This window comes from Ovis canadensis, chromosome 19, assembly GCF_042477335.2.
Source record: "Ovis canadensis isolate MfBH-ARS-UI-01 breed Bighorn chromosome 19, ARS-UI_OviCan_v2, whole genome shotgun sequence".
Taxonomy (NCBI): Eukaryota; Metazoa; Chordata; class Mammalia; order Artiodactyla; family Bovidae; genus Ovis; species Ovis canadensis.
Window position 1 is genome coordinate 31,483,298 of NC_091263.1, and position 11,501 is coordinate 31,494,798.

The window sequence follows — 11,501 nt, forward strand, 5'->3', positions numbered from 1 at the left end:
GATTGGAGACCATCCAGTCTGTTCTGATCAGCCAGCAAATTTAGTTTTAGCTCTGAACCCTGGGGGATGGATCCACGACAAATTAGAATTCTGGCTGGCTCACCCAGGCATTGCTGTCCTGTGAGGGTTGAGTGAGCAGCTGCCATACTCTACTGGATGTCCAGCCTCACCGCACCTTCACGTGAGCAACAATCACTGCAAAGCTAGGCTACGGCCGTGTGCCCCACAGAAGGGCACACCTAATTCTGCAAGACAGGAGGGGGAGGTCACAGAGGTAATGTCATAAAGGGGATGGTAGCAGCCCAAGTTGTCCCCACCCCCAACCCCTCCTTTAAACAGTACCTTGTCCTGTTTCAAGAGACCCCTTTTGGCCATATGGAAGACTCTTCAAAACTCAGCAAAGCCCAACCCTTCTCAAACTTTTCTTGGCCTCCTCTTTCATAAAGACACCCCGCTGTGGGCTCCCACTGACTTCCATTAGTGAGCGTGAAACACTTCAATGCACCTCTTTATTTACATATGCAACACTTCCACTGGCCCCCAAGTCTCTCTGAGACAGGGATAATGTCACCCCCCAACAACCAGCACAACGGAAGTTACCAACAGCTTGGATACTGGGCTGGTGGAAAGATCAGTCATTGTTTATTCACTACTTGTAATGGCAGGTACTGTGTCAGACTGACATTATCTCCACTTTATAGATTAAGAAACTGAGGCACAGAATGTAAATAATTTGCTCAAATTCATAATAATAGGACCCAAATGTAAGTTTTTTTTTTACTTCACTTCAAGGTGTCATTAAGAGGGTTTAATCCTGTCCAACAGAATTTTCTGCAATGATGGAAATGTTTTATCTATGACCATGTGATGTGATAGGCATTAGTAGCATGTAAGTGTTGAGCACTGGTGGGACTGAGGCAATAAATTTGAAACTTTTTAACTGTAATAATTTACATAGCCACATGTGGCTAGTGATCAGTATCATAGCATAGGTAGAGGCTGATGTCTTACATCTGAATTGCACCCTCTTGCTCACTAGCTGGGAGATTTGGGGCAAGCTGCTCTATCTCATGATACCTCGGGTTTCTTAGCCATGAAATGGGATTATTTCTGTTACATTCTAGCCCATATGAGCTCACTATGTGAAAAGGGTCAAAGCTCTATACAGGTAGAGAGCAGTTTCAGAAATGGGTGGAACCTGGACTATAATGGGTCTCTCGGGTTAGGGCCCTCCAGCAGGGCTACTCGGAGAAGGCAATGGTACCCCACTCCAGTACTCTTGCCTGGAAAATCCCATGGACAGAGGAGCCTGGTAGGCTTCAGTCCACGGGGTCGCAAAGAGTCGGGCATGACTGAGCGACTTCACTTTCACTTTTCACTTTCATGCATTGGAGAAGGAAATGGCAACCCACTCCAGTATTCTTGCCTGGAGAATCCCAGGGACGGGGGTGCCTGGTGGGCTGCCGTCTATGGGGTCGCCCAGAGTCAGACACAACTGAAGCGACTTAGCAGCAGCAGCAGCAGGGCTACTGTCAGAGGCCAATCACAAGGCTGTCTCTGGTGGGGACCCCCAGGCCCAAGTGCCTGCCACATGGTCTTAAGGAACAGCTCCACCTCCTTTTATCACATATACACACAGAGCAGAGACCTCATGCAGCCCCAGAGGGGCAAAAAGAGACTTTAATTAGGGGAGGGAGGATCCACCAGAATAAGAAAAGGTACAGCGAGCGAGGGAGCAGAGGAGCCAGAGCAGGCAGGAGGCCCTGGCAGGGACGCTCTGGAGGACTCACCTCTCCACCTCTAGCACAGGCACTGCACTGACAGACAAGGCGAAACAGCGACCCCTCCCAGTTGGGAGGGCACGAAGCGGCCCGAGGCTGAAGGCTGCCAGCTTCCAGGCCCCAGCTCCTAGGTGTGGCTGGTGGCCACCAGTTCAGCCCTTGTCCCCAACCAGTGCTGGGTGGTCAACTGCAGGCAGGGCTCAGGAAGCTGGTAGAGGGTCCCCACCGCTTCTACTGAGCCTCAGGAGATAGGAGGATGAGGGAGAGGAACACAAGTCTGAAACCCCCCTCCCTCCCCACCTGGGATGGCTCCAGGGAGGAACAGTAGTCGCCTTTTGGCTCCAGGCCCGCCCAGACCCACAGCGACCAATAAGGTACAATCACTGGGACCAGTCACAGCCACTGGAGGTGGAGATTGTTTTTTTTAAAAAAAAAAAAAGACAAAAAGGTTACAGTCTCCTACAAGCACAGAGTTTTAAGTTTCAAGACGTTAAAAAAAAAAATCTGTCCCGGCTCAGGGGACTGAACATCAGAAGCCAGCCTGACCAGGCACATGAGGCCTCGGGGCAGGTCCATTGCTGCTTTGTGGCCCAGCGAGCAAGCACACCACCCCCCTCCCGCATCTAATGCCCACCCTGACCCAGCTCCCCTCCGCTGCTGCCGCCGCTGCTGCCGCCACTGCCGTCGTCGCTGCTGCTCTGGGAAGTTAACTCCAGGACGACTTCACAGAGACACGGGGGATCCTGAGGGGGAAGGCCACGAGATCCAGCCAGGTGGTTTAAAACTGTTAAGAGAACCAAGAGGCGGAGAATGATAGTTATTACTGTATCCTGGCAGGCCTGTTCTGGGGAGAGGGGCTGATCTGTGAGCTGTAGCTATACTCACATTTCTGTGGGGCAGGACTGGGTCTCAGGACACCCCGTGGACATGCGCTAGTTGCTCCCAAATCAGCAGGCACTGGCCGTAAAACTTAGCATTAGACAAGGCAAAAAAATTACGGGCTCTTCCACAGCTCCCCTTGGCTTTGCCATGGAGACAGCCAAAAAGCCTTGTCACAGTACCTTGCTTGCTGAACTGAGGTTGCCTTCTGTAGAAATGGGGGCTCATGTGCAAATGCCTGGGGATTCAGAAAGGGACCCAGGAGCTGGTGCTTTGCGTCAACCTCTGAGGGGTCTGCCAAGCAGGATAGGCCCTGGACATGCTTTGTGCCCTCAAATATCCCCCATAGTGCCCAGACCCGCCCTGGACATTTTACAGACCAGACACTGTGGACTACTGGCCCACTTGCTGAACTCAGCCCAAAGACGAGCACTGTCTGGCTCACAGTGTTTCAAAGATTATGAACTAGTTGCTATGAATATGAATTAGACAACCTTAAAAACACAGAAGACACTGCACACTGAGATTCTTTTGATGAAGCCACAGGGCTGGGGCTGTGCAGTGGTGACCCACCTAGGGTAAGGCATGTGATCCCTAGGTCCGCACACAACCCACCTCACTCATGAACATAATGGCCTGAGCCTTCCATGCACCTGACTGTGTCATCCCTGCCAGATGCCATGATACTATCTCAGATTTTTGAGTCAGACAAACTAACTGAGTCCTGGCTCCTTCATTTACTTACTGGCTGAGGCACTTGAAATATGTGACAACTTCGAGAGCCTGGCTGATACATCCATGAAATGAAGATAAAGATTCAAAGATTGTTTTAGGTGTTAAATGAGATATTGCCAAATACTTGGCTTTTTGGATGTTTCTTTTGGCAGTGCCATGCAGCATGTGCAATCTTGGTTCCCTGATCAGGGCTGGAACCTGTGCCCCTGCATTGGAAGTGCAGGGTCTTAACCAGTGGACCACACGGGAAGTCTTTTTTTTTTTTTTCCCCTGAGATACTCATATGTGCTTTTTCAGCTGTATTACTATAGAAATGCAATTAGTGTAACAACTAAATGACTACTGAATGAATGAACCAAATACTAAATTGGGACAAAAACTATTTTTCATTTTCTTCAGTTGAATTTAGAGGCCTCCCCGTGCCCTGGCCACATAACCTTTGTGCTATAAAACAGGGAGAGTTTACTATATACCAAGTGATATGCTTTATACACATTTCCTCATTTAATGTTCAACTACACTGAAAAGGTATATATTAATTAACGGTCTCATTTCAGGGTCGAGGAAACTTGAGGCTTAGTCAAGAAGTTCTGTAAGATGCCTGAGGAGGCAGTGGACCCAGATGCAAAGGTGGTCTGACTCCACCATCTCTGTGACCTGAACAAGCGTGCTCCCCTGGGTGCACAGCACAGCTACTCTATATACTGGCTGCCCTCAGTATAATTAAAGCCCAGGGGAAGTGGGTTTAATTTCCATTTTTAGGAGCCTGAGCTCCTTCTGGGCTGGACCTGTATGCACTGGTAGGAGTAAACACTAATTCTACCATCTAGGGATCATAGTCAATTCTGAGTGGAACATGTCAACAAACCAAAGACTGTTTGGAAAAAGAAGAAAAAAAAAAAGGCGGCACGCTGTGAATGTCTAAAAAAGAACTGTGTCATCAGTTCACCAATGTAAACAATCTGTCCTCCTCAGAGGGCGGCAGTGCTTTCTGTCAGGAAGGCACAAACAACTGAAGAGGGATCTGTAGGACTTAAGCCATGAAAATGATGGAAAACAGAGTCAAGAAATCGTGACTTTAAGCCTGAGAAACAGACGCTGAAGGAAACTATTCGACTGTTTGAGAAGTGGAATTACACTATGATTAACCGCCCTATATTCCCAGAAAATTCACATGTGGCTTTAACGTGACTCACTCGGGAATGGAACTAGATACACGGAAGGACTCTATATATTCTGAGACGTAGAAGTGAACGACTAAGAGAGGCACTGCCCAGGGCCCTGGAGATGCTCTATAGCTCTCCAAGATGAACCTCAGGCCCTTCCCACACCAAGGCATGGGGCTGACCTGCTGCCCACCAGAGTTCCTAGAGGCCTCAGAAAATATTTACGCACAGTTGGCACCATTTCCCCAACAGATGCTAAGTTCTCAGCACAACCTTTATTTAGGTCTTTCTACTTCTGAAAGGAAACCAAGAAGGCCACTCCACTTACATTTTTTAGGAACTCCTCAGCCACAATGCGTGCACGGGCATTGACAGACAGCTTCATCTCACTAATTTCTTTGTCAATTTCCTCCATGAAGTGGATCACAAAGTCCACCAACTTGTGCTTATACATCTGCTCTGTGTGGAAGTTGGTGATCAGAAAGCTGATGTCATACCCCTAGGGAAGAAAGACAGTGGAGAGGAGAGAGAGAATCAACATCCTGGGGAACTTCACTGGCCAGCCCTCTATGTCACTCAGCCACATGCTTCCAGCTGACCTTCTCCCAAGTGACACACCCTTCAGGCAGCAGCCCATCTGCTCTGGTGGCGGTGTGTATGCTGGTTCCAAGGAACTAACAGGTGGGTCAACTGATCCCAATTGAGAATTTTGTCTGGCAGACTCTCTGTGGTATAAACAGTTGTGTTCAGAATGAATCAAGGGAGAGTGAAAGGACTTTAAATCTTGTTATAGAAGAATCTCATCAAACAACAGGAACATTTAGTCCAGAGAGAAATGAAGATGCTGTGGGAGAAGGAGGTATTGAGGTTTTTAACTATGGTTTTTCACTTTTTCAGACTGTGTGTAGAAGAGCAATTTTATTTATTCTTAGTGGCCCTGGAGGTTAGATCTAGGAACAGGAGAGATTTTAGCTCAGGATGAGGGTGAGTTTGGCCAACAACTAATGTGTCTGACAATGGTGTCCGCTGCTCTGCATGGTAGTTGCTTAGTCACTGACCGGCAGGGAGTTGAGCAGGCAGAGAATCTGTAGTGAGAGCTCAAGTACAAAGTCAGGCAACAAGTGACCCCATATCAACTGTGGCCTTGAGAGACTGACTCAATTGGTGGCAAAGTTTAGAATTCTGATTCATCATGCCCTTTCTGCCACTACACTATAGGCTCTGGGAAGGTGAGCAATGCACCTCATCTTTTTTGGCCTTTTCCACAGCTGAGACAGACTCAACCTCCTATAAGCTGATTCCCCTTATTCTTACTCTAGCCGAAATGAAGACCAACTCTCAACTCAGGCTGTGGGTGCCCTACAGCGTGGGGAGCAAGCAATCCCAGTTTTAGAAACAATCCCAGGCCACTGACAGTGGACTCAGTAGTGGAATTCTGGGTATTACCAACACATGGATCACACACCTCCACTGGTTTCCTTCGGAGGATAAAGAAGTTCTCTGCTCGCATCATCATGAAGCGCATGAACTTGTGACACAGAATCTTCTCGATTTCATCAGCCTGGTAAGAACAAAGAAGAAATGTGTTTCCCTAAAGTCATTCCCTAAAGGCCAACAGAAATTTGTAGCCTGGTCTTCGGAGCCCAAATTCCCCCATGCTCGCTGGAGGCACTGGGGTTGGGTATTGAAGTCTGAATCACGAATAACTGGTTGCCAGCTAAAAGGAAGGTCCACTACATGAGAGCCCTCCAACTTAATGGGGCATTATCATGATCTTGCCTTTACCCATTCCAGAAAGGTAACTCTGACAAACCCAAATCTTATTTTTTTTTAACTTAAAAACACATTTTGGCTACATCGTGTGGCATGCAGGATCTTAGTTCCCAGACCAGGGATCAAACCCAAGTCCCCTGTAGTAGAAGCCCAGAATCTTAACCACTGAACCACTAGGGAAGTCCTGGCAAGCCCCAATCTTTTATCCAATCCTTCCAGAATCCATATCTAGATTCAAATCTGCCCTTTCCAGTCTCATTTCACTAATGCTACATCTTCCAGTCAGTGATACACACTATGAAGTATATCAGATAACCTTAGATGGTCTCCACTTTAGTAACAATGAACATCAAACAATTCCCAAAGTTTTTCCCGAATGAACTCTCAACATTTCTGATGAAAGAATTTTGTATAACGGGCTGGCAAGACCTTAACAGCCCCCAATATTTATTCATCTCCCCTTTTAACAAAGAGCAGGCACTAGGGATAGAGCTTTCTGGAGGCAAAAGTCTTAACTCTGCTTTATTTTCAATGTGCTTGTATTTTAGTGTTGTCCTCAATTTGGCAAGGCATATTGTTTTTCTTTTTATGGTAAATTTAAGTAAAAAAAAAAAGTTAATTGAAAGAAAATATTAAGTAAAGAAGTAGCCAAGTGGTCCATAAACATGGAAGAAACGATGGGGGTAGTGGGAATGTCAGACATTTGTGAAACAATGAAGAAACATGAAACTACACTTCATTTTCTTACCCTAAATCTCACTTTTGGAGTTTATGGCTATCAAACTGATACCATTACTACTTGTTTGTCTGAACTGAACTTATTCTTCACTCATTAGGAAGAGTTTTATGACCTGACACCAAACTGGCCCACAGCCCTGGCTGCTACATTACCTGCTGTCTAATCCAGAGCAAGCCTAGGAGAGAAGGCTGATTTCCCTTTATTCTACTGATCTGGTAGGTTTAGCAAATCATTTCCTGGAAAGAGAACCTGGGTTTCTTTGCACCCTGAATCTGGCATGTTGACCTCTTACATAGGGGATCCCTGGCCTCCCCGGGGAGGCAGGGGATCTGGGGTGAGCTCACCTGTTTCACAGCAATGCTGACCCTGACAGAGTTGATGGAACCTTCAATCAGAACCTTTTCCTTTTCATTCCTGCTGATGGTCACGGGTTGTAGCAGGAGCTCTTTGCTACTCCTGAGAACACAAAATGACAGAGGTACTATAAAAGAACAGAATGGTCAGGGAGGCTCCATGGCAGGTTCTAGAATCACAATCTGGGACCACAGAGTCCAAGGAATGAGACTCACAAGCAGGGGTGCTCCAAGATGGGGGCCAGAGAGCATGTTCTCCAGCAGAAAGAGCACAGGTTCTGGAGTCAGGGTGAAAGGTTCTGAAATTCAGCCTCCTTTGTTACTTCCATTGGGCAAGTTACCCTGTTGGAATTTCAACTTCCTCATTTGGAAACAGATCAACAAGGGTCAAGTGTGTAACAGTGAGCTGGCACATTGTAGGAGCTTTACAAATGACAGCTCCTATTTTCATAACTATAGGGAAACCCATATACTGTTTAGGGAATGAGAGCCTGCCTTAGAGATAAGGACAAGCTAAAATCAAACAGTTTGGCCTCCTTTAATAATCAAAATTATGACCCCTCTCAACTCAGTTCCCATTTTGATGCCTCTGGATCCCTCAGACGGTAGTTAATTGTATTGGTGGTGTCTGTGAGCTATTATCCTTTAAAATGCCTAGTGGAAACCATATACATTAAGTAGCATAACAGGGCACATTTTAACATGATGTCAGCTTTCTTACATTCAAATCGTATCAATTTACTGTGGTAACAATCCTTATCTCAGTTGTATATGTACCAGATTAAACATCAAAGGGGAAAAAGAAAAACTTTTTTACAAAACAAAAATCAGATAAAATAATCCAAAGTATAGAATATTTGTAGTAGGGGATGGGAGTCCAGTTGTTTATTTGTTTTTTGAGGGGAGGGATCCTTGATCTTCAAATTTGAGAAGAGCAGAGATGGCATCTCAGATAATTCAGTTCTCAAGTCTTCTCCTTAAATTGCTAGAGGGTTCACTACCTCCTTGGGAGATATTTCCCAAATGGCCCTATGTTGAAAAGTCACAACTTGTGTCAAGCAAATCTTGGCTCCAGAGTAGCTTCTCCCCTGAGTTTTGTCCTGTCAACCCACTGAGACCCAATTTTCTGAACTTCAAATTGGGAACCATCATTTACCTGGCAGCAAGACAAAAAATGTGAATTGTAGTCGTTCTGACAACTCCAGGATGGAAGTTCACGGCCCTCTCCGATAACAGTCCTCTCTGGGTGCTACATCCATCACCCCCTACCCCCTTTCCTCCCATACCTGACTTCTACTTCCGGCTTGTTGTGTCGTTCCACGACCTGGGAGGAGAAATTCTCCAAGCAGAGGGCAGCCTGCAGTGTGGCCCTCACGGCACTCAGGTAGGGGCGGAGAGTGGCAGTCTGGAGGAAAACCCCAAGGGACAATCAAAATCTGTCTCACAAACTCCACTGATCCCATAGTCCAGCTACACAGGAGCCAGGCAGTACTGAGGTCCTTGGCTCTCAGACACTGCAGTGAACAGAACAGACTAGGCCTTCAAGATGTCTTTCATTTTAAGACTAGAACAGTGGTTCTCAAAAGGGGACCGTTTTGCCTACCAGGGGACATATGGCAATGGCAAGACATTCTTCATTTTCACAACTGAGGTTGGGTAGGAGTTACTGGCATTGAATAGACAGAAGTCAGGGATACTGCTACATAGCTTACAATGTACAACAGAATTATTCAGCCCCAAATAGTGCTGAAGTTGAGAAACTCTGGTCTACAGGCACACAGGTGAATAACTGTCTTCAATCTGCGCTTTGAGTCAACAAATGTATATATCTATAGTGTGCCAGGGCACACAAGGGGTTGGGAATTCAATGACCAAGACCATTTCTACCCTTAAATAGTTCAACCAGGTCAGGGAGACAGACAGTAACTATGATACAATGCATAAAATGTGAAATAGTTAAGATTTACAAATCATATTTGCAGAAGAAACTGGTTTTGATTTGAAGATGGAAATAGGATTAGGATTTTACAATGATAAAAACAAAAATGATATTCCTGGTAGAGGAAATGGCATCTAGCAACAAAGGACTATCTTCAATTCCTTGTATTAGCTAAAAGTTTTTTTTCACCCCAGGCCTTCACACATGCCAAACCATCTATCTTGCAGGGTTTTCTCCCCCTTCTTTGCCTAAGTCATCCTTTAGATCTTGGCTTATTCAGAGAAGGCCTCTTCTTTCCTCAGAGGTCATTCTTGACTTCCCTTTTCATAGCACTTATAATTTACAATGATACACCCTTCAAATAACTCCAAGAAAAGTAATTTTCTCCTTTACTAAACTGAAAGCTCCATGGTTAACAGACCGTATCTATTCTACTCAAATTTACATACCCTGCAACTTGCTCAGTCAGGACCTTTCCTATACACCATCTTACTCAGTTTCTGTACAATAAGTGAATGAATGAAAAAATAACAAGATTAGAGTAACAAATAGGGGCATTACAATAGTAATGAGTACAATGTTGCCAGGAAGCATTTTTTTAGATTCAATGGATGAGGTTGCAGATGGGGTCCAGAGATTCATGAGGAATCTCAAATGCTAGGCTACTGAGTTTAGCTCTTCTGTTAAAAGTGGTAAGGAACTTCTGGGGCTTTCTGAGGAGGAAGTTACACAACTACAACTGCATGGAGACTTTGTGGAGAATGGATTGGAGGAGAGGGAAGTGACAGAGCCAGCAGAGAGGGTTATTTAAGTAGGGTAATAAGAGCCTGGCCTGGGGCAATGAGGGACAAGCAAGATTGTATCTGTCAAAGTTCATAGCAAATCTGAAAAAGGTACATTTTGGGTGGTCAACCCTATGACGTCTGCCCTTTCACAAATGGAGTAAGCACCTTCTTGTGTAATACTTCAACAAGTATGATGTTTAAAAAAATCAAGAGGCATCCCCTCAGTTTAACAACAAAAGAATATCCCAGGTTTCTAGCTGAGGTAAGAAAACACAGAGCAAGAATAAGGAATACAAGAGAACAAGCAAATTTAGGGAGAGGTGAGTTTTAATCCAGACGTCTAATTTCAAGGTGTCTTCAAGATATCCAGGTAAACCTTGAAAGAGAGCTAGGAAGGCAGATTTAGGAGTCATCATAAATTATATGGTCATGAAGACCTGTGCATTAAATAGGTATCGACAGGAAGAAGATAAAGAAGGGGAAGGCAGTGACCCAAACTCTCAATTGACGTTAAGAAACACCCACAATGATCAAAAGGGACGACTTCCTGAAAGGCAAAGGTCAGCGGCATCAGAGCTTAACATTCCATATTAAGGCTGATACGGTTGAATTCTGACCAGGAAGGGGTCTGCGTGGAGGCAGCAAAAGAGAGATCCTTCAGTGAGGTAAAAGTAAGAGCTGGTGGCAACATGAGGAGTGGGAAAAGGAAGTATGGAGGCTTCCCTCAGAGAACTGTGGGATCAAGCAAGCGAGAAAGAAAAGAGTTTATTTAGTGAACGTCTACTCTGGGTAGGGAGGTATTCCTACTACATGCCTCAGCGGCCCTACTACGGGCTATAAGGTGTACTACGTGCCTTCGAGGCGCTACCACAAACCGAGGAGGAGCCACTTCCGGCTTCTTTCTTGCCTCAGTATCCCCCACCAGCTTCAAAGGACAGAATAGGAAGCCTCAAAGCCTGCTTCTTACGAAGGCGTCCCCCGCTCGCCCCTTCCTCACCTCACACCCTGCCCCGCCCTCTTTCTTCCAGCCTCAGGGTACCCCCGCACCCCCAGCATCCCTCGGCCCAGGGCCTCTCCGCTCCAAAGTCGCATCTCCCCCAGACCCAGAGCCTAGAGGTAGAAGACGGGGGTCCCTGGCCCGAGGCCCGGCTCTCTCACCATCGCGGGCGCTGGCTGGGCCGGAAAGCGGAAGTGCGGAAGTGGCCCGCCCCGCGACGCCTGCCCTTTCTCCAGAAGCGCAGCCGCAGTCTCCGCCCGGACGTCCGGACTGTACCATCTGTGTTCCGAGCGGGGGAGGGGGAGGCTAAGAACATTTGGTCCCTCGTAAGTTTTCCCGTTAGGACTGTCTTAG

The 11,501-nt window shown here is 46.4% G+C and overlaps 2 protein-coding genes across 4 annotated transcripts in view; both read right to left on the minus strand.

Annotated features, from left to right (window-relative positions):
* Positions 1-245, minus strand: part of TTLL3 (tubulin tyrosine ligase like 3) — a 28,869-nt gene extending 28,624 nt beyond the window's left edge. The window contains exon 1 of the mRNA XM_069561987.1: positions 104-245. Within this exon, the coding sequence (XP_069418088.1) occupies positions 104-146 (43 nt within the window). The 5' untranslated portion in view covers positions 147-245. The remainder of the gene's footprint in view (positions 1-103) is intronic.
* A 1,404-nt stretch (positions 246-1,649) lies between these two features.
* ARPC4 (actin related protein 2/3 complex subunit 4) overlaps positions 1,650-11,501 on the minus strand; it is a 31,898-nt gene continuing 22,046 nt past the window's right edge. For 2 of the 3 annotated variants that reach the window (XM_069562019.1, XM_069562018.1), the window contains exons 2-7: positions 11,309-11,426; positions 8,713-8,831; positions 7,418-7,529; positions 6,027-6,122; positions 4,890-5,060; positions 1,650-2,565 (exon numbers count right to left, since the gene is read on the minus strand). In XM_069562019.1, coding sequence (XP_069418120.1) covers positions 2,560-2,565; positions 4,890-5,060; positions 6,027-6,122; positions 7,418-7,529; positions 8,713-8,831; positions 11,309-11,311 — 507 coding nt within the window. In that variant the 5' untranslated portion in view covers positions 11,312-11,426 and the 3' untranslated portion in view covers positions 1,650-2,559. The remainder of the gene's footprint in view (positions 2,566-4,889; positions 5,061-6,026; positions 6,123-7,417; positions 7,530-8,712; positions 8,832-11,308; positions 11,427-11,501) is intronic. The other variant, XM_069562020.1, reaches the window with a different exon arrangement.